This window comes from Drosophila novamexicana, unplaced genomic scaffold, assembly GCF_003285875.2.
Source record: "Drosophila novamexicana strain 15010-1031.04,08,12 unplaced genomic scaffold, DnovRS2.1 tig00000960-arrow-arrow-pilon, whole genome shotgun sequence".
Taxonomy (NCBI): domain Eukaryota; kingdom Metazoa; phylum Arthropoda; class Insecta; order Diptera; family Drosophilidae; genus Drosophila; species Drosophila novamexicana.
The window spans coordinates 1,948,092-1,968,363 of record NW_020824833.1 but is presented as its reverse complement, the minus strand read 5'-3'; the positions used below and the strand labels follow the sequence as shown (position 1 = coordinate 1,968,363).

Sequence of the window (20,272 nt, the reverse complement as noted above, 5' to 3'; positions counted from 1 at the left end):
ATATATATATATATATATGTATATGTATATAAATTTATAACTAAAACCTAGTGTAACTTGTATGTTCTTGTGGATTTTGTTGGAATTTTTGATTATAACTTGAAATTATATGTTATTTATGTAGAATATTGCTAATGAACATATTTGTTTAGTTTTTAAGCTTCGATGGCAACGTAAAAGACTTCAATTTTTGTATACAATGTAAAAAATAAACGCACAAACATGTAGATAGAATGCAAAACACACACAAAGCTTAATATATTGTACGCAATAATTCATCCTAGTTTAAATTTAAGTGAGAAAAGTATTAAATAATTGTTTGCGCTAAGTAATACAAACAAGAGTTTTTTTGATTGGGAGGGTTCACTTGCGCAGATCCATGGAACAGAATGCCATCAGTTTTCGGAAAAGTCATTTTTCGTAAAAACCCGTATATGTTTTATCAATTAGAATGCGCCGGGCAATCGATAGTCGGCATCCGCACGAGTAGAAAGAGGCATATCACTCCGTAATCGGAATGTATTTAGCCGAGTTATTGGAATTTTAGTATTTAATCAAATTTTGCTGAAATGTGTTAATGTGAATGGCTATTTTCATGAGCTGACTAAAAGTATGCTGTAGAAGAGCTATTTTAATAGGCTCAAGCGTTTTGTGCGAACAGCACGAAAGTATGCAATGCTTTGCATTACTTCTATGTCCACAATCACATGAATTTTATTGAAAAACTTGAAATGGCCATATCTAGGCCAAATAAAGCCCGATTAAGGCCAAAAAGGGAGGGTTAAGTCATGGAGGACCATAGAATAGATTGGCATCACATTCATTGATTTCAGAAAAAAAAGTCATTTTTCGAAAAAAACGTGATGGTTACACTGTATTTCTGGTCATTTTGGGTCATCTCTCAGAATGCGGATTTTTGGGTGGCAATCGATTGTCGGAATCTGTACGAGTAGAATGAGGCATATCACTCCGAAATCGGACTGTATTTAGCCGAGCTATTGACATTTCAATATGTAATGAAAATTTCTGCAACATGTATATTGTGAATGGTTTTTTACATGCGCGACCTAAAAGTATGCTGTAGAAAAGCTATTTTAATAGGCCCAAGCGTTTTGTGCGAACAGCACGAAAGTATGCAATGCTTTGCATTACTTCTATGTCCACAATCACATGAATTTTATTGAAAAACTTGAAATGGCCATATCTTGGCAAAATAAAGCCCGATTAAGGCCAAAAAGGGAGGGTTAAGTCATGGAGGACCATAGAATAGATTGGCATCACATTTATTGATTTCAGAAAAAAAAGTCATTTTTCGAAAAAAACGTGATATAGCAGTCGATAAAAGAGATCAGTACAAGTTCAAAAAGGCATATCTTTCTAAAATCTGACTGTATTTAGCCGAGTTATTTCCATTTTAATATTTAACCAATTTTTCTGCAAAGTGTATATTGTGAATGTTTTTTTTATATGCGCGCACCAAAAGTATATATACATATATGAGTGTGTGTGTTTGTGTTTGCGGGTGCTATAAAAAAGCAATACATATGCATGTATGAGAGGGATTTACTTGTGCATGTTCTTCATCTTTACACATTTATTTATGGGTATATATATATATATATAATGTATAAGCATATATGGTATTTGTAGAGGAAAAGGAGTGCGTGGTTGGGGATGCAGTTGGCAAAGGGCATTGTAATCGTAACTATCTTTATATTCACTAATTGTGTCTGTAAGCTGTTCAACTAAGCTAAGGACGTTTTCGCAAAAAGGTCATCGTGTATATATAGATATATAAAGATATATACATAGATATATCTATATCTATATATATATTTATATATATGCATATATGTAGATATATAATATGTGTATATATATGTTTTTACCCGAACAATCGCAACGGAGTCGCAGCAGCTCTCCCCTCACATTATTAACTATTAGTTCTAAGTTTTGCAAAAAGGCTTGTAATTTCTGTCATTTCTTTTCTTTACTTTTGGTTTTTCTTCTTTTTGTTTATAGTTTTCTTTGTTATATTTTTTGGTTGCAGTTTGGAACAAAAGGTTTACGCTTGTTATTTGTCATAGCTTCCACATACTCTTCTATACTCTTCCGTTCTGTTATATCTTTATTCTATAGTAGTCACAAAAAAAAAAAAAAAACAACACACACAATCGATAGCTAAATTAGAACGTTTTCTATGCATTATGTAAGTATCAGCGTTATATCAAACTAAGTCTATACAGATACGCATATTCATACACATTAATATATGCATTATATCATTAGAATTCTGCCTAATACACACGCGCTCTTCATTACCTATCGTCTATTGATAGATATCGCTTAAATATATATGGGGTTTTCCTGGCCGGTTAGCAAGCGGAACATTGAAGTGGGCATTGTTTTCATGAGTATCTGTAAGTGATAGAAGGGGGATTAGTTTTTGACCTTTGATTAGCTTTAACGTGCTTGCGCTTACCTCGCCCACCGATGTCGCCAGCAAATTGACGATCTTCTCGTGCGGCACAGCCACAACGCTCTGGTTGTTGATCTCAATGATCCGATGACCAACCCGAACGCCACCCCGCTCCGCAATGCCTCCACGCAACAGGCTGCAGATCTGAAAGATAGATATCGTAGATTAATCCCACTACTATATTATCTGTTCACATTTTTCACATAAGGTTACACACTTGTTAAATGAATTTTAATATAAATCTTTAAAATTATATTTTATACAATCGGATAAAAAATAAGAGACAACACTTTGCCAACCATTTTTAGACTTGTGTGTAGAGTTTAACATTCTCCATTTTTAGCCCTTGAAGAAATTTTTATATATTCAGATGTTTCTCATACTATCGGTTAAAAAACATAAAGATACGATGTATCAGTCTTCCCGCTTTCTTTTCACCCTTGTGGATATATTCTGATATCCTTCCACCTTTAAAGAAGCCTATTGTACTCGTCCTAGCTCTTACGGGTTGGACTGATGGGTTGTGCCTTCGACATCAATCAGTCAGCTATTTAAAAAGTTTGTCAGACAGTCAGTCGAATGGTCAGTTAGTTGGTCAGGCATTCAGTCAGTCTTGCAGTCAATCAGTTAGTCAATTAGTAGTTTTGTCAATTCCTCAGCCAGTCAGTCAATCAGACATTCAATCATCCCGTCAATCATTTAATCAATTTGTCAGTCAGTTCGTTTATCAGACAGTCAGTCAGCCCGTCAGTCAGTTAATAAATCAGTCAGTCAGTCGTTTAGTTAATCCTTCAGTCATGCAGTCAATCTGTCAGTAATCTTGTCATACGGTCAATCAATCAGTACGTCGGACAGTCAATCAGCCCGTCAGTCAGTTAATTTATCAGTCAGTCTATCAATCAAATGCATTTCACACTTACCACGCCATTTTGGACACTGAATCCAAGTTGATATTTGGTCTCTGGCCGCTTGATCTTAACCTCGACGACGGGCGCACAGGGTACAACTGTGAACTTGACCACGGTTTGGTTTTTGGTGTTTTTGATGTACGTCTGGCAGGTGGAGAGCGGCAAACCGACTAGGCTCAGTCCATTGATGGCGATCAGCTGATCGCCAATATTCAATTGGCCGCAACGCGCCGCCGCGCCAGAACTCATGAGGTTCGCAATGACGACCGTCGGCAGCATTGAGCCCCAGCCACTTTCGACAATGACCACGCCGAGTATTTCGCCCTTGGCCTTGGGTACAACGACCTCCTTTTGCAGCTCCTTCTTGGCAAAGATTTCGAGCTCATCGCCAAAGATCTCTTGGCTATTGAGCACTTCCTGGTAGTCCATTTCCTTGACAAAGCGATGATCCTCGATGCCATTGGCCTTAAGGAACTCCATGTACGCCACCTGAAAGGCCTGTCCAATCGACTGTGCAATAAACTGCGCCTCATCGCTCTCGAACACGTGACAGATCATCTTGGGCGTGCGGTTCGGCTTGGGTGCATCATCAATGTCCTGGGGCACGAAACGGCGACGCGCCATCAGCACGACCAGATCCCCGATGTCGGCTATATATGAGATAGTGCGGAGCGCATGATCCATCATGATCTCCTTCAGATCGGTGTTCAGCACCATTATCTTCTCCGTCGATATAAACAGATCCACCTCCGTGCTGGGCTGTACATCGCCATCGGGTGCCTGTTTATGACAATTAAATAATTTAATGATCTATATCTATATCCATAAATAATATTTATGTTGATCTCTACATTAGTAGTTATTCGCTTATGTTTAGATTGACTTTGCCTAGTTTGAAGCTTGTTGCATAAGGAAAACAAAAAATTCTTCAATTTAGCGCAAATCAGATCAAACGTAAGACTGAATTCATTACTTCACTATGTACTACTTACCAGGGCCTAGGGTATGCGAATTTTTGATATCGATTGTGTGGATTGCATGGCGATACGTGGATTCGTTTAGCGAATTCATCACATTCATTACGCGTTTACAAATACGGAGCAGAGCAGTTTGTTCAGTTGTGATGTGGATGGCAACAAATTGAGATGCATGAAAAAATAATCAAAAGTCGGCATGAGTTTTCATTTAAAACTAGATCGTTTACCATCTGGCTTAGCTAGTGATTTTGTCAGAAATTCTAAATAAGTAGCTTATTAATTTTGTTAAATCATAAAGTAGATTTGAGCTGTGCCCAACGAGATAGTTTTACTTAAAAGTAAATAAATATTTCATCATTCTAGACAAAATTAAAGCGAAACCATTTGAAAACTAAGTTTATGATAAAAATTACTAAATATCAATTAACTGTTAGTTAACTGTTAATTAATGCAGAAAGTTATCTACAAAGAACTACTTATATTGTAAATGATAAAATAATAGTTATTTATTAGTCCAATAATAACACTTAAATAATTCAAAAGAGATCAATAGAACATTATTTAATAGATACTGTGCTTTTAAACATAGTTGCAAGCCAATTTTAAGCCGAGCCGGCTTGAACCCGCAATTCCAATTTTTTATTTAACATAATCGAATTGATTAAAGAACAGGCGAACTTTATGAACTAAGCCTTAGCAAGTTGGTTGCAATAAAAAGTTTTTTGATTTGAAATACCGTTAATATAGAATGTTTATGAATTGAGATAACATTTATCACGTTGTTTGGGGAACAATTGAGTTCCCACACAAAATTCCAGCGAGCTGGACAATAATTCCATTAATATAGAAAGAGAGTTGATTTTATTTTTGATCATCGCAACATGCTAGACTAAAATATTAAAGCAGAGGCTAAAAAAAGGTAAATCGATAGTTAATAATAATTGAACAAATTGCCGCATAGCACAGTGGGCTATAACAGTCGGCACAATCAGCACGAAGCTCAAAAAAAGTCGAGTCAGGACAAAAATAATACGAAAAACAAAAAAACAAAATATATAAATATATAAAAAAATCATTGCGAGCATTGTTCTCGGCGCACATATTATTGTTATTGTTATTGTTTTTTAGACTCGATTGCAGGACTCTATTAACTACAAATCATATCGCTACAAAATTGTCTCGAGCTACACGATATAAATTGTTTTAAGAAATTGTGTGGGAAGTTCACCTTTATGCGAGACACGGCCTCCTCGGCCTGCATCATGCGTGTCGACTTGGTGGGTTGACCCTCGCAAACCAGCTGCGTGGAACCCAAGTATTTTGCCCGAAATAGAACGCCTTCGATGAGCACTGCGCCGCCTGTTGGAGGTTCATTGTTGTTGTTGTTGTTGTTGTTGTTGGTAGAACAGAGAAAATCGATTAATAACTGGGCAAATAATGTAACCAATTTGTATGTGTACTCGTATATTTTGGATATATAGATTTCTGTTGATATATGTTCACATATATTGTACGTGTGAGTGTGTGTATGTGTTTGCTGTTGCACGCAGCAAGGTGTACCAAGCATATGGACGAGAGTTAGGATGCACTTATTCCTCGAGCATTGGAGATTTCGAAAATAAATAAGAAATGTTGTTTGAGTTCGCTTTTCATATACTAACTGAACCTTAACCTTACATTCTTTGCAAAGCAACATATTATTGGAACACTCTTAAAAGTTTGACATTTTGCTCATGATTTCATCACTTTAAATTTGAGTAAGTAGCTGGTATTTCCTGGCCTTGCCTGCTCCACGTATTAAAAAATCTTAAGTTCTATTTTACAGATATTTTAAAATGAGTGTAGGGTCCATCAAATTATAAACCAAAAGTGGGAATCAAAGTTTTTCGCCCGCTCTAAAACCGTTTCTCGTCGTTAAGCCGAAAAATAAACCGTTTTTGCAACCCGCTTTTTCCATCCAAAAGGTTAGGATTGCGCGAAATGTGTGAATCAATTATCAAATGAATGAAACGAAGATCTTGAACAATGAGTAGTAATCCGATCGGAGGGTGCACTAAAAACCTTCATATTTCCCAAAACAGTTTGCAGCTCTGCTTTTAAGCATAGTATTATCAAATACCCTTTGAAATTGTATTCTATAAAATGCATACATTATGTTTGCAATTATTCTTTGCTCCCAGAATCATCTATAAAACCGAAGCGTTCTTATCTGCGAGCGATTACAGCATTAAACAGCCATTGTGATGATAACTCTCGAACGTATGTGGATCTTTGGGTGGGTGTGTCTAAGTGTGTTGTTGTATTATTATTGTTATTGTTAGTTTGGTAAATAGTTACGGCTACATATTGGAATTGTATCTTACAAAGTATTGTACACACACACAGACACAGTAAAATGAACGAACGAACGAACGAGGCATGCAATAAACGCAAATTTGGCAATAAAATATGCGAAAGAATATAGAAAATACATATATAAGTATACAAATATATATATATATATATAAATATAGATACGATTAGCAATTTATTGTTATCAAATACGAATTATCGATTTGCGCCGCAAATCATATACGTACATATGTGTTAGATATGAAAATATGTTTTATACCCTTGCACCGCTCGTAAAACCCTATTCATATCTAATTCTATCAGCTATTACCCGGCTTTGTCAGGACCAAGTGTTATACCATTAATCACAATTATTAGTTTTCGCTCAAGTTACCGATGAGGAGTTTTTCTTACGAAATTTTGCATTGGTTTGTCCTTTTGTGGTCCGGACCAGCCGAATCGGACCAGTATATATCATATGGCTGCCATAGGAATGATCGGTCTAACATTTAATACATTCCATCGTATCATTATTAAAGGACAATATCAAATACCGCTACAGCAAGAATTGGCTAACAATGAGTTTTTTACGAAAAACTTTGCTGTTATATTGAGAAAATGCATTTGAATAAAAACAATTCTAAGGCATGCATGTGTCTGCAAGTGCTTTGTATCAACGAGTATTACTACTAGCTCGGCTTCAACGGCTGCTGAAAGGGTATTCAAGCTTTGGCATGCCAAAGTTAAATTTGTTGTCATATAAATATTTTTTGATTTCTATGTTTGGTTCACGTTGCGGTTGCTCTTTGTCTGCTAGCATCAAAGGGTATGCATTAAAGGGCTGCAGCGAAAAGCAACAGCAACTGACCAGTTTACGATATTGTTTACGATATTGGGGATTATATTGACACTAAAATTGTAACAATTGAACGAAGGATAAACCCAAAGCATTTACCTTCTTTGCTCTTACTCTTTTTCACTTTTTTCTCGCCGCTGTTGCTGTTGCTGCCCGCTGCGCTGCCGCTGCTATTGTTGCTGCCGATGGCAACATTGTTGTTGTTGCCGTTGGTGTTGGTGTTGTTGTTGTTGCCGGTGCTGCCATTGGTGCTGCTGTTGCCGTTGTTGATGACAGCATTGGCCACGCCGCTGGCGACACCCACAATGCCCCCACCATTGATGCCATCATTCTCCACATCCAGCTTGGCGACACCCGGAGCAGAGCGCTCTGAGCCGCCGCCATTGTTGGGACTGCCCAGAGGGGGCAGTGCACCGGCGGCGACCACAGCAGAGGCGACCACATCGGCAGCTGTGGCAGCTGTCATGCCGCAAATATCATGCCCGCTGCTGGACACCTTTGTCGGCGACTTGTGGCTATGCTCCGAGGAGCTGCGCGAGTTGCTGCGCTGCTGCACGCTGCTGACCAAGTCGAGCAGCTTGCCGGCGCCCGAGCCGCTGAGACTGGCCGAGCTCTTGGGTGGAATTGGCGGCGGCAGCTCCGGCGTGGAGCTGAGCAGCGCATTGTAGCCATTGCGTGTCTTGGTGCTGGGCATCTGTTGCTGCTTGGGCGATATTTTGGAGAGCAGCGAGCCGCGCGGCTTTCGATCCCAGCTCTTGTTCTCATCGTAGTAGCCCTGATCGTCCAGGCGCTGGTGGCCCAGCAGACGGTCCGTCTCTAGGTCCGTGTCCACATCCTCCTCGTCGGCGCTGTGGTTCTTCGAGTGGTTATCTGAGCTCGATTCGAGCAGCGCCTTGCCGGCACCTCCATCCAAATGCCGTGACAGCCATACGGGCGAGCTCATCACGGGCGAGGGCGAGCGATGCACCGGCTGCATGTTGCTGCGCTCGGGGATTGGCGGGGGCGCTGGCCCACCACCCAACCCACCGCCGATGCCATTGCTGCTGCAATTGCTGCCCGCGCTGCGCGGCTTTGCGGCGCCGCTGCCGACGCCTATGCAGGCGGTGGGCGAGCTGCGCTGCAACGTCGAGCTGATGGCCGCATTCAGCGGCGTGTGCTTGCTGCCCTGTCCGGTGGTCTGCAGCAGATCAACATCACTGTTGCAGTTGGGCTTGCGATGCGGCGCAGGCGCTGGCGGTGGAGGCGTCATCTGCACCATGTCCGGCCGGTGGAAAACACCTGCGAGGTGCCAAAGAGAATACGAGAAGAGATTAATATTTAGCTTAGACGCATGCCATCGTTTAGGCCATAATTTAATTAAGAACCAGTACAAGTGTAACCGACTACGTAACACTCTAATTACAGTCTATTTACCAAATATATCAGCCGAAAGAGTCTTTTTGAATTTTGGGCTAGTGACATATACATGCATATATCATATTGGGTTGCGCCTGTTCAAAGTCGGCTCATCTTATCTAAATTTGATTTCATTCTATTTTTTTTGATTTGATTAATCGCTACTTACTGATAGAGTAGAGGGAATCCAACTCCGGATCTATGTTCTTGAACACTTTGCTATTGCTGTTGCTGCTGGGGCTCTGGCCGAGCAGTTCGCGTTGCTGTGGCAGCTGCGGCTGCTGCTTATGTAGCCCGTTGCTGGGACTCGTGTGGCTGAGCTGGTGGCCAACTCCGTTGCTTTCGGTGGTGGAGGCCGTCAGGTTGTGCATGCTGTTCAAGCTGTTGTTAGTCGAGATGCGTTTCATGTCCATTAGCATGGAAATGCCGCCACCAATGCTGGTGCTGGCGCTGAGGTTACTCTGGGCCTGGCCCTGTCCCTGACACTGGTTCTGCTTCTGGCTAAGGCCCTGTATCTGGTTCTGGGCGGCCTGGGTGGCCAGCTGCTGAAGGTTCTTGTTGTTGTTATTATTCTCTGTGTCACTGGTGTGGCCCGAGGAGAGGCCATCCTCCAGCACTGGCATGGCCGAGGCATAGTACTTGGCGTAGTTTGAGCAGGAGGTCGATACACCGCCATTCATCTCGCCCGAGAGACCTTCAAAAGAGTCATAATGTTAGTATTGAGCAAATCCCCGGTTAGCCAAATACTTACTGTCCAGATCGCCGCAGTTGGAGTCGTAGTCGGTGGTCTCCGGCGAGTAGCGGTAGTTGTGGCCGCCTGTCAGGCCGCCGCCCACGCCCTGGCCAACGCTCTGGCCAAGGCCGCTGCCGCTGCCGGTGCTCAGCAGCTGGTTGTGATTGAGCCCATCCTGTTCGCCCTCTCGCTCGCCGCTGCTGCGGCTGGCCGAGTCAAGGAAGAAGTCAAAGTCGCGCATTAGTGGACTACCGCTGTAGTGCCGTGGCAGCTGCGCTGGCCGCGACTGAAGCTGCGACTGCAACTGCAGCTGCGGCTGTGTGTAGGCGCCATAGACGTGGCGCTCTGATGCGGGCGGCTGCTGCATCAGTTGCTGTGGCTGCTGTTGCTGTTGTTGCTGCTGATATTCCTGCTCGGCGTGCTCATCTTCATCCTCACCCTCATCATTTTCGTCCTCATCATCCTCCTCCTCCTCCTCATCTAGCTCCTCCTCGTCACGCTCAAAGTTGCTGTGAAACTCGTACTGTATGTCCTGCAAAGATCCGAGGTCAACGGATGTTTAGACTAAGTTGTAATTACAAAGCATTCAGATATTGTTCACACTGAGCTTTGCTCACCCGACTACACAATACCTGGTCCCATTGTCATATACATACATTTAGCTGGTAGAACAGACGGCAAGAAAATTGCACAGGACATATTGTAAATTAAATTCCATTTACAGCGCCCTTTTGATTTAATTTTTATTTTAAAATTGCCAATTTTTATCATCGATTTGGACTTTAGAGACTAAACGGATAAAGACTTCATGTTTAAAATATAGAATTTGTACCATACCACACGGAGATTCCACACTGCGGAAAATTAATACTTGAGTAACAACCATTCTTTTGAAATTCATAAGGGTTTAATAAGGTCTGGTGTGTGTATATATGTACATACCAAAGCGAGCGAATTTACAATCCAATGTTATTTTTCAATCTTGGGGACATGGGGTAATAACGAAAACCTACATACCAAAGTCTGTGTCTTTAGCTTTGATACTATATAAAGGCAATATTCACCGAGATTTGATAGAAGAAACTTTTTCCGAATCGATTTTTTGGAAATGGGAAAAGTTATAAAAATATAACAATTTTAAGCCTTCTGTAGCGTTCTGAATTAAGTTCAATTATTTTTATAATCTGTTATCTGTATAATTGGATCAATGTGTGAAGTTTACTTCAAATTATCGGTAGCTAATTTGTAAACGGGCCACATGCAATCCGATAAAAGTCGATAGCGAAATTCAGTTTTTGGAGCATATCTTTCAGGTTTTAGGAGCTATATTCAAAATTGGTATGTAAACGTCCCATTATACCCTTGTGGAGTGTATTGCAGCTTTGCCATGAAATGTGTAATGCATAGAAGGAGACATCTTCGAAACCAAAACGTATATAATCTCGATGATGGATCGGACCACTGCATCATATAGCTAACATAGAAACGAACGGTTAAATGTTAACTTCTTGTATGTACAACTTTTTTGCTTATCAATATATCTTGACTCAACCCGGCATTTAATATGTTAAACTTTGCTACTTAGGAAGATTCGCTTGAAAAAATCTGTTTTTGTATTGAAAATATTGTATTTACGAGCTTCACTATTACTCAACTATATGTGCGAAGTTGTAAGGTAAATGTCTACCAGTGTGTTTTAGGTAGAAGAATATACAGGGTATCTCCCAGTCGTGAACTTCCGATTAGAGAACGTTTACTCTTTAGTTTAATTTAAATTTAAAAATGTAAATTCAGAAATGGTTTTCAATTGAAATCAACATTCTAAAGCTCTGGTGGAAAATAAATTTGGGGCTCTCTGCACGGGCTCCAGATTGAGCCCGTTTAAGCCCGGTCGTAACCCTTTTACACCCTACGATGGCCAACCACCACATTGTAAGCGAGTTGTTTACTTACAATGCTGTCCACATCGCTGCCATTCTCCATGATGGGCTGCTCATCATTCGAGGGACACTTGAAGAATTCCTCCAGCACTTTGCGCGTCTCCGAGAACTCGTAGAGGTAATCAAAGGTCGAGGATTTGGTGTGCAGGCTCAATGGGCCAGAAGTTAGGGTCGTGCCCGCTGTCGAGGAATTGCCGGCAATTGCTGATGTGTTGGTTGGTGCAGTCGTTGTTTTTCCCGTTGCGGTTGCAACTGTTGTTGTTGCTGCTGCCACTGCTGCTGCTGCTGCTGCTGTGGGTGGCGGTGAAACAGCCGTATAGCTCGTCAACTCGTTGGGCGTGGCCGTAATGGGCGCCTCGGGCGTGGTCAGGTCAGATATGGTGCCAATTTCAGAGACATCATTGCTCGTATCCTCGGCATTGTTGTCGCAGCACGCTGCTTTGTTGTTGTTATTGCTATGGTTACTGCCGTTGTTGAAGTGCAGCGGCAGTTGCTGCTGCTGCTGCTGTTGCTGCTGTTGCTGCTGCGTAGGCGAGCTGCTGCCTAGCTCACGCGGTGGCGAAATTATGCGCTGCGGAAAAGAATGGAAATGGAATTGGAATTAAAGAGCGTGTCCACCTGGTAAAAACAATAGACATGGGCCTGTACCTGTGGAAAGCCGGGGCGCACCGGATACGGCTGCTGTTGTTGCGGTGGCTGACATTGGGCAAGTGCGGCGAGCGCAGCACGTGCTGCCGTCTTTTGCAGCGAGCAAGCCGCAGTCGTGCTGCAACTCATTGGCGGCACTGCGGCCATTGGTGGAGCTGCCGCTGCCACTGTTGCTGTTGCTGCTATTGCGCCAACTGGTGGTTCGCTTTCGTCCGCTGCAGCGGGACTGCTGCTGCTGCTGGCAGCGACGCCAATGCGTCGTGGTGAGCCCTCGTATTCTGTGGGGGTATCAAAATTGGCTGATTGAGAACACCTACGCTTAGGTGCACAGAGCCTGACTCACCTATGATGCCATGTCGCGACTCCACGGCCAGCGTGTAGTTGCGTTCCAGCTGCCAGGCATCCAGCTTGTGCTCTCGATAGACGGCGCCATCGTCGAGCAGGCGACGCGTGTGCGGCTCGAGCATAGCATGCGAACGGCTCTGGCCGCCGCCCATCGACTTGTCAGTGGGTAGCTGCTTGCCGCACTTGCTTTCCTCGGTCGATTCGGTCGTGACGCGCAGATCTGCAAAGGTGCGAGAGTAAGTCGAAATGGGATTGGTTTCGGGTATGTTTCATGTAGCCTTTAGCCAGCTGTCTGACAGACTTGGCATGCCAATTAATTGCAAACAATTAGTTTCCCCTCTGTCTTCCGCTCAGTCTCAAATTTGGCCGGCCTCACCATTGTTGTTGCTGTTGTTGCTGACTTGTTTAATGCGCATTTATATTTGCAGTGCACTTCATTACGCATGATTTGCAATTCAATTACCCGGCCAATGGTCATGGCCATACAATTCAGGCCGGCTGGGTGGCCACATATGACAGGGGGAAGGTTAAAGTGTGAAGGGCGAATGGACAGGCACTCGTCAGCTCAAACCGACACCCAGCCAGACAGCCAGGCAGCTAGCTATCCAAGCAACCCAAACTGAAGGCTCTTCGTACCAACCGTTTGCAACAGACACTTAAAAACCAAATTTGAGCTGCTCTTGTTTGGGTTGGGTGCTTTGTAAATATTTGGACTGGAAGTCAATGCCCAGCCTACAACAAGAAACGGAATAAAATTGATCCCTAAATAAGGCATCCAATTCCAAATAAGCTTCAACCTCATGATATATTGAATAAGTCTAAAGAATACAAGCGAATACAGTCAATCACGATTCTGGCTTAAGTCTTTGACCTTTGGCTTAAGCTACAATCTCTTGATACAATAGATCTATGCACAATTCTATTCGATCTATTCGACAATTAGTCTATACTTATCATTGTCAAGCTAAAGGCTATCTCAAAGTATAATATCATCTTAAGGCTTAAGGTAAGGCAAAAACGGTATTTGAAGCTGAACAAAAGCCGAAACTAAATTCTTACTATACAAAATTTTTACTATAAATAAAAAATAAAAGTTACGACTAAAATCTTAAATGCAATTTAACTAGAACTATGCTCTTAACAATATAAATTGTCTATAAATGGATATACAAATTCCAGTAAAGAAATAAAAAAAAAACAATTTTGAGTATAATACCTATTTTAGAATTTAATAACTCAAGAAGACAAAAGTTGACTTAAGTAATAAACTATTTATTTCTTCTTCTTTTGCTGCAGCTGACGCAATCCTTAAAGCATAAAGACTAGATTCAAATTGTTTTGCACATAAAAAAAGAATTTCTGTGAAATTACCGCACAGTTAAGACATGGCTTATTGGATGCGAGTTAAGGGGTCCTGAATATTTATCTCTATGCAGGCCTTACTGTACTGCTGCCCAACTCCCCCTCTACTTACGCTGCCAGCTCTCCGAGGCATCGGCTAATCCATAGCCGCTGATAGACGACTCATTGACGGAGTTGCTGATTAGCCGTTGATCTCGATCCCGGTCCTCGCTGTTGCCATGTCGCTTTCGCTGCTGCTGTTGCTGCTGCTGCTGATGTTGCTGTGCCGCCGACAGGTGGCTCAGGTGGTTTTCGCGTGCGGCATGTATGTCTTGCAGTTGCAGATGCTGTTGCTGTTCCAGCAGCAGTTGCTCACGATCTCGTTCTCTGTCCCGCTCTCGTTCTCGCTCCCGTTCCCGTTCGCGTTCTTCGCGCAGCCGCTGCTTACGCTGTTCGCGTGGCTCCCAGTCAGTAGCGTGCTGATCCAGTGAAGATTTGCTGCCATACAGGTAGTGGCTAGCCAAAGGGGTGAGCCCCTCGGCACACGGATTGCTGCTGCCCACTATCGGTGGCTGTTGCTGTTGCTGTGCACCACCAGAAGAGTGGTTGCGATTTACTGGGCTGCGACCCACACGCAATACGTGTGGAGTCTGAAGATTCTGTGATTGCGTCTGCGTCGGCCTTTGTGCTATGCTGTACAATTGTGGCGCCAGCTGCTCCCTTTGCTGATGATAGGCTCGTCTCGCTGAGGCGTGCATATGCTGTTGCTCCTGGTGCTGCTGCTGCTCATCGGGGTACTCTGTGGGTGAGTGCAGCAGGGTGCTGGCTCGTGGCGTGGCTGACTCCCAGTAGTTCTCCTTGATGAAAGGATTCTGGCTGTTTTGGGCACTGCCGTTGCCAATATTGTTGCTGCTGTTGCCGTTAAGCAGCGTGTGATGTTGCTGCTGCTGCTGCTGCTGCTGGTGTTGCTGCCTGCCCGCTGATATGGCGCTGTTGCGTTTGCGCGGCATATCCGTATAGCTGTGGCCACGCCTGATATCGCCCGTGTGATAGTAGAAGGATGCTGGATATGCCGTCTGGGGCACCGACTCCTCGATTAGCTCCTGCTGCTCTTGCTGCAAGCCGTCGTCCTCTGCCAACAGAATTGCTTCCACGTCTGTATCGCCGTCCGCTGCAACAGCTGCTCTGGCGCTGTGTGGAGGCGTTGGTGGTGTTGGTGGTGTCAGCGGCGCGCACAGAAACGGATTTGTGGATATGCGCGGCGTGACCGAAGACAACGATTCCGAGGAGTGCGACGAGGCTGAGTGCGGCGGCGGAGATTGCGTTATAATGTTGACGCTTTTATAATAGCTGGACGTACTGATAGGCGTAACAATGGGTGAGCTGCTCCCAGTTGTCTCTGAGACACCAACTGCTGCTGCTGCTGCTGCTGTGATGTTGCTGTTCAGATTCACATCGGCAATGGCTTCATGCTGCTGTCGGCTGCTGTTACTGCTAGGCGACGGCTGTTGCTGTTGCTGCTGCGATTGCTGCTGCTGCGATTGCTGCTGCTTGGGCCGGCACTTGGGAAAGAGCAGATTAATCTGATCGTTGAGAGGTGGTGAAGGCGAGAGCAGCGCTTGCGATAAATTCAGTGGCTGCTGCTGCTGCTGCTGGTAACCGCTGTTGCTGTGGGAGTTGCTGCTGTCGCAGTCGTGCTCCAGACCGTTGAGTGCGTAGTAATTGCGCTGCTGAGCGGCTGCTGCAGCTGTTGCTGCTGCTGCGGATGATTGCAGGCGCTGGTAGCTGCTGTTGCTGCTGCCGTTACTGCTACTGACTGTGCTGTGGTGAGACTGCTGCAGTGGATGCTGCTGCTGCTGCTGCTGCTGCTGCTGCTGCTGGTGATGATGATGGTGATGATGATTACTGCTACTAGTTGTTTGTCCAGCAGCCAATGTTGTCAATGTTGTGCTGACCATTATTGTTGCCAATAAACTGCAAATACAAAACCAACAACAATTTATGAGTTAAGTCTGCAGGCCTAAGAGTCGCTCTGTAATTTTCAATTTATTTTTTAATTAGAACAATAATAAAAACAGTTAGGAATACTATAGTCGGGAGTGCACGACTAGACATCTCGCGCCGAGCTGCTCTTACAAACATTCTAGCTTCAAACTATATAGCTTACCGTGTTTTTATTAACACTGTCTTGAATAGCTTCGTTGATTATTGTCCGATGTGCGTGTAGGATATAACTGTGAAATATTCTTCATCTGTGCATATTATAGAGTTGGTAGATTTCAGAGATCAATGAGTTCATACAGCCGGATAGGCGGCAGGATGCACAGTCGGTCAGGTGGATCGACAGATAAACAGACATGCAGACGGACATGACTAGTGCCTGTTACATACAATTGCGCAAAACAATTTATCATAACTTTTTATCCACCCTTAATGGGCTTAAGGTATGTTAAAGAATTGATCAGATTGACGGATTTTATACTGTGCTTCAAAGGCGCATTGAACAAGCGGTATGAGCCAAGCCAGTGGAATGGGTGGAACAAGTGGAATGCAAAATGCCAAAAGGGGGGCTAGTCGCCGCTTCCTTCTCCTCCTTTTTGTTTACGCTTCACGTCCTGCTGGCAGTTGTTTTAATAAATGCACGCGCAATGTCAACCTTTGTCATGTCCGAGCGGCAACAGGGCGTGACAGTAACGAGTTCTGTCGCGACCGCTGTCGCTGCTGCTGCTGCTGCTGTTGCTGTTGCTGGCGGGACAATGCGGGGTACGTAGCTCACATATATTGGCTGCTGAGACAGCACAAATGGCGGCTGTAAGGCTCTCTCAAATTTAATTGTCTGCAATGCTGAATGAAACAGCCAATCAATGTCATTAAATGACATTTTTTGTGTGTCATTTTGTTGTACTTTATATTTTAAGTGGATGAAATTAGCATAGGTGGATTGCCAATGACAAGCAGTTGAAGTGAACCAAATAATGTTTCACTTATTGACGTGGATTTGTATTTTATATTTTAAGCGGTCGAAATTAGCATAAGACCTTTGCTGAGCGCATGTGAAGAGCAAATGACAAGCTGCTTAAATGAACTAATCAATGTTTCACTCAGTGAGTTGGAAGTGAAATCGATAAATGCCTGCCTGGTGGAAGTGGAACGCATGAGCATGAAGCATTGGTGTATGAAAAAAAATCGTTTTTTTTTAAATATACATTTTTTAAATTTCATGTAAACGAAATGAAAATGCTTTTCGCAGACGGAATACATGTATGTAGAAATTATTTGATGCTGATTCCAGAAAATTTGTGAAATCATCTTATTTTCCAGCCCACTTACAGAATCTAGTTATCTTTTAATCTTGTTGGTTTTCATGTGGAAAACAATCTCTTCCAAGCCGTTTCGCAAGACCCAATACTCTAAAAGTTGCCCTGGATTTAAATTCGAGTCACACCTTTAAGATTAAGCCAACTCCCCCGCCACCAACCACACAATTTGCTTGCGGTTGGCTCGTGCTCCATTTCCGAGTCCCTAGCGTTATGCTAATGCATGCGTCGTACAGTATTTGTGCCTGGAGCTTAAAATATTTTCCCAACAATCAAACTAAAAATTTCGAAAAGGATTAACACAAAAAAAAGGGGGGCAGGGGGAGAGTAACTGCGAAATACCCAACAGGCAACATTGGGCTTACCGGGTGAGATACATATGTGAGCCGGCTTCGACTAAGCCGTATCGTTGTTGCCGCAGTTGTTGTTGTTGTTGTGCGTCTGGAAACGCTTTGTGCACTCATATGGAAAATATGTTTTCGTTTCTGGAATGCCACACACAACAGCAGGAAGCTAGCATCGGGAGGAGCAGTAGGAGCTGGAGGCGCGTCCGGCGAAAGGAGTAAGGACTGTTCGTGTGCGCCGCACGCTTCGTTTGGCATTTGGATACGTTTTTGAGGGGTGCGAGTGGAAATGGGCTGGTGGTGGGGTTGGGGGTTAGGTGGTAAGTTGATGCCCAAAAACCTACACAACAGCTAACAAGGTATAACATCAAGGACATGTACAACCGGAATGGGAGCCAACATTTTGTTAACGGCTCCAACACAAGCACGGCTAGCTGGGCAAACATTTTCATTGCCTGACATTTATGCGCTATGTGTGCTCGTGTCCGTGTCATCCACCCTATTCCGCACCACCTATCCCGCCACCCCACTCTGACGGTAAGCCATCTATCTGCCACTACATTCATCTTCACATTTTCGCATCTTCGTATCTAGACGATGCCTAGCATCGCCTCGCATCTACATCAATCTGTCACTTCAAATCCGTTTTTGTTGTTTCCCTGTTGCTCAACTCTCTCTTCCTTTCCCTCTCTCTCGCTCTCGTTCTCGCTCTATTTCTCTCGCTCTCTGTCTCCCATCGCTTAGCTCGGCCGCCTGTTGCCATTTGGCCATTTTGCCAGGATGTTTTGCCTGTCAGTGTCCTGTGTGTTTGGTGTGTTGCCGAATTTTAGTTCTTTGTCTATCTTAAGAGCCTCTGACAGCCTGTGGACGGATTGCCAGCTGCCTGTGTGTGTGTGTGTGTGATATGCTCCAAGTGTTAGTCTTAACTCTGATTTCTGACTTGACTCATGCCCCAGCTCAGACTTCATCACAGAAGGATCAGAACTTAAACAGACTTTATGATCCGCTTCTTCTAGATACTGATATAAATATGGCGCTAATAATGAAAGAGCACACACACACACACACACATACACACATTCATTGTGTGGCCGCCTAGCTTCCTACCAGCTGCATAATTAAGTTATTATTTCAACACTCACTCTCGGTGCAGCCTGCAGTGGGCGTGTCCTGGGAGGTATATTAACTTAATGCCTGCTTAAGCGACGCAACGCATGGCCCTTTAAATATTTAAAATTCATTTCACTGCAGGCCACTTAAAATCACAGACAACCGCGGCGCAATGAAGCATAAATACCCTTTCATACAAATACAAAGAAAGCATTTAAGATATCAATTGATGTCAGAGCTTAAATACCCTTTCATGCACAGAAAACATTTAAGATATCAATTGATGTGAGAGTGACCCACTTATTCGGGTAACTGAACAAGAAGGATCCGGGCTTAAGTGTCAGGTTAGTGCCGCGATATGGTATTTTCTTAGCTGAAGGCCACAGTAGTCAAGGCTATTTCAAAAGCTTGCTTGATAGCTTAGAATTAAAAAAGATAATAATAATAGAAGTTATAAAAATAAAGAGTCGAATGATATATTAAATATTCAGTTAAGGTGCGTTTTCTCAAGAAATATTCGTAAAGTTAACAAGTTGACAGTTATTTTGACATGACATTTGATTTGCATGTGTTTTCCCATCTTCCTGTCAATAAAACGTAAAATTCTGATTGCGTAAGTTGGCATCTATCCGCTTGTGAAATGCTTAACAGATGGAGGAACTGATTTGTTGATTTTATGAGTTAGCTACGCTAACAAGAAATTAAGTAAATAATAAAAATGTTGCCATATGCATTTTGACTTGGCAGCATGGCAAAGTTATCCTCTTGTCAAATATTGAACAGCAACTACAACTGCTGCTGCCTGCATTTCAGACTGATTAGCGGATACAAATATTATTTATAATTTTGTTTTCTTTAGGCTTGCAAACTCTGTTTGCATACATATGTACATTAATAAAATACGATATTCATATGTTAGCATTTTAGGCAGGCAATTTTTTGCTTTAAAATACCAATAATTAAATACAAATAACGACTCCATTTTCGCAGTTTTATGTGAAACAGATATTGCACAAATTACTGGTTTAAATTATGAATGTTGAAAATCCAATTATACCGAAATTGTTTGCTTAATTTGCGCAAAGTTTTTAAATATACAAATCCGCTCTAATGGCCAGCACGCGTCTACGCAATCTATTATTTTACAATTCATTACAAAATTGAATTGTAAACATCAAAACAGTCATGTCCACTGAGATCCCACCCCGGCTCTCCACATCGGGCTGACGCATCAATCAACAAACTTTGCAAATGCTCAGTCAAAATCATTTCTACTATTGTTGCTCTTTCCAAAACATTGTCTATAATTGCACAAAGGAAAGCTTTTCTGTTTGAATTCATTTAAAAGAAATATATATATTTTTTAATTTGAATAAACTAATCAATCGACTGCGCGCTGCCAAAAAATATAAATACGTAATTATAATAGCAAATTAAATGCAAAATTTATAAGAATTAATAATTTCTTTTGATGAGTTGAGCCGGCAACCTCTCGCTTGTAACTTCGACGCTCAAAAGCCTAGGCTTCCTGATGCCAAGATAGCAGCG

General features: G+C 42.9%; 1 protein-coding gene across 1 annotated transcript in view; it reads right to left on the bottom strand.

Annotated features, from left to right (window-relative positions):
• Positions 1 to 1,863: 1,863 nt before the first annotated feature.
• The window catches only part of LOC115765363, a 91,851-nt gene continuing 73,442 nt past the window's right edge, over positions 1,864 to 20,272 (bottom strand). Inside the window, exons 3-17 of the mRNA XM_030708884.1 lie at positions 15,767 to 15,927; positions 14,908 to 15,691; positions 14,087 to 14,862; positions 12,611 to 12,832; positions 12,268 to 12,545; positions 11,633 to 12,190; positions 9,698 to 10,211; positions 9,477 to 9,640; positions 9,116 to 9,425; positions 7,651 to 8,829; positions 5,593 to 5,723; positions 4,380 to 4,385; positions 3,400 to 4,167; positions 2,483 to 2,623; positions 1,864 to 2,418 (exon numbers count right to left, since the gene is read on the bottom strand). Of these exons, the coding sequence (XP_030564744.1) occupies positions 2,347 to 2,418; positions 2,483 to 2,623; positions 3,400 to 4,167; positions 4,380 to 4,385; positions 5,593 to 5,723; positions 7,651 to 8,829; positions 9,116 to 9,425; positions 9,477 to 9,640; positions 9,698 to 10,211; positions 11,633 to 12,190; positions 12,268 to 12,545; positions 12,611 to 12,832; positions 14,087 to 14,862; positions 14,908 to 15,691; positions 15,767 to 15,911 (6,048 nt within the window). The 5' untranslated portion in view covers positions 15,912 to 15,927 and the 3' untranslated portion in view covers positions 1,864 to 2,346. The remainder of the gene's footprint in view (positions 2,419 to 2,482; positions 2,624 to 3,399; positions 4,168 to 4,379; positions 4,386 to 5,592; positions 5,724 to 7,650; positions 8,830 to 9,115; positions 9,426 to 9,476; positions 9,641 to 9,697; positions 10,212 to 11,632; positions 12,191 to 12,267; positions 12,546 to 12,610; positions 12,833 to 14,086; positions 14,863 to 14,907; positions 15,692 to 15,766; positions 15,928 to 20,272) is intronic.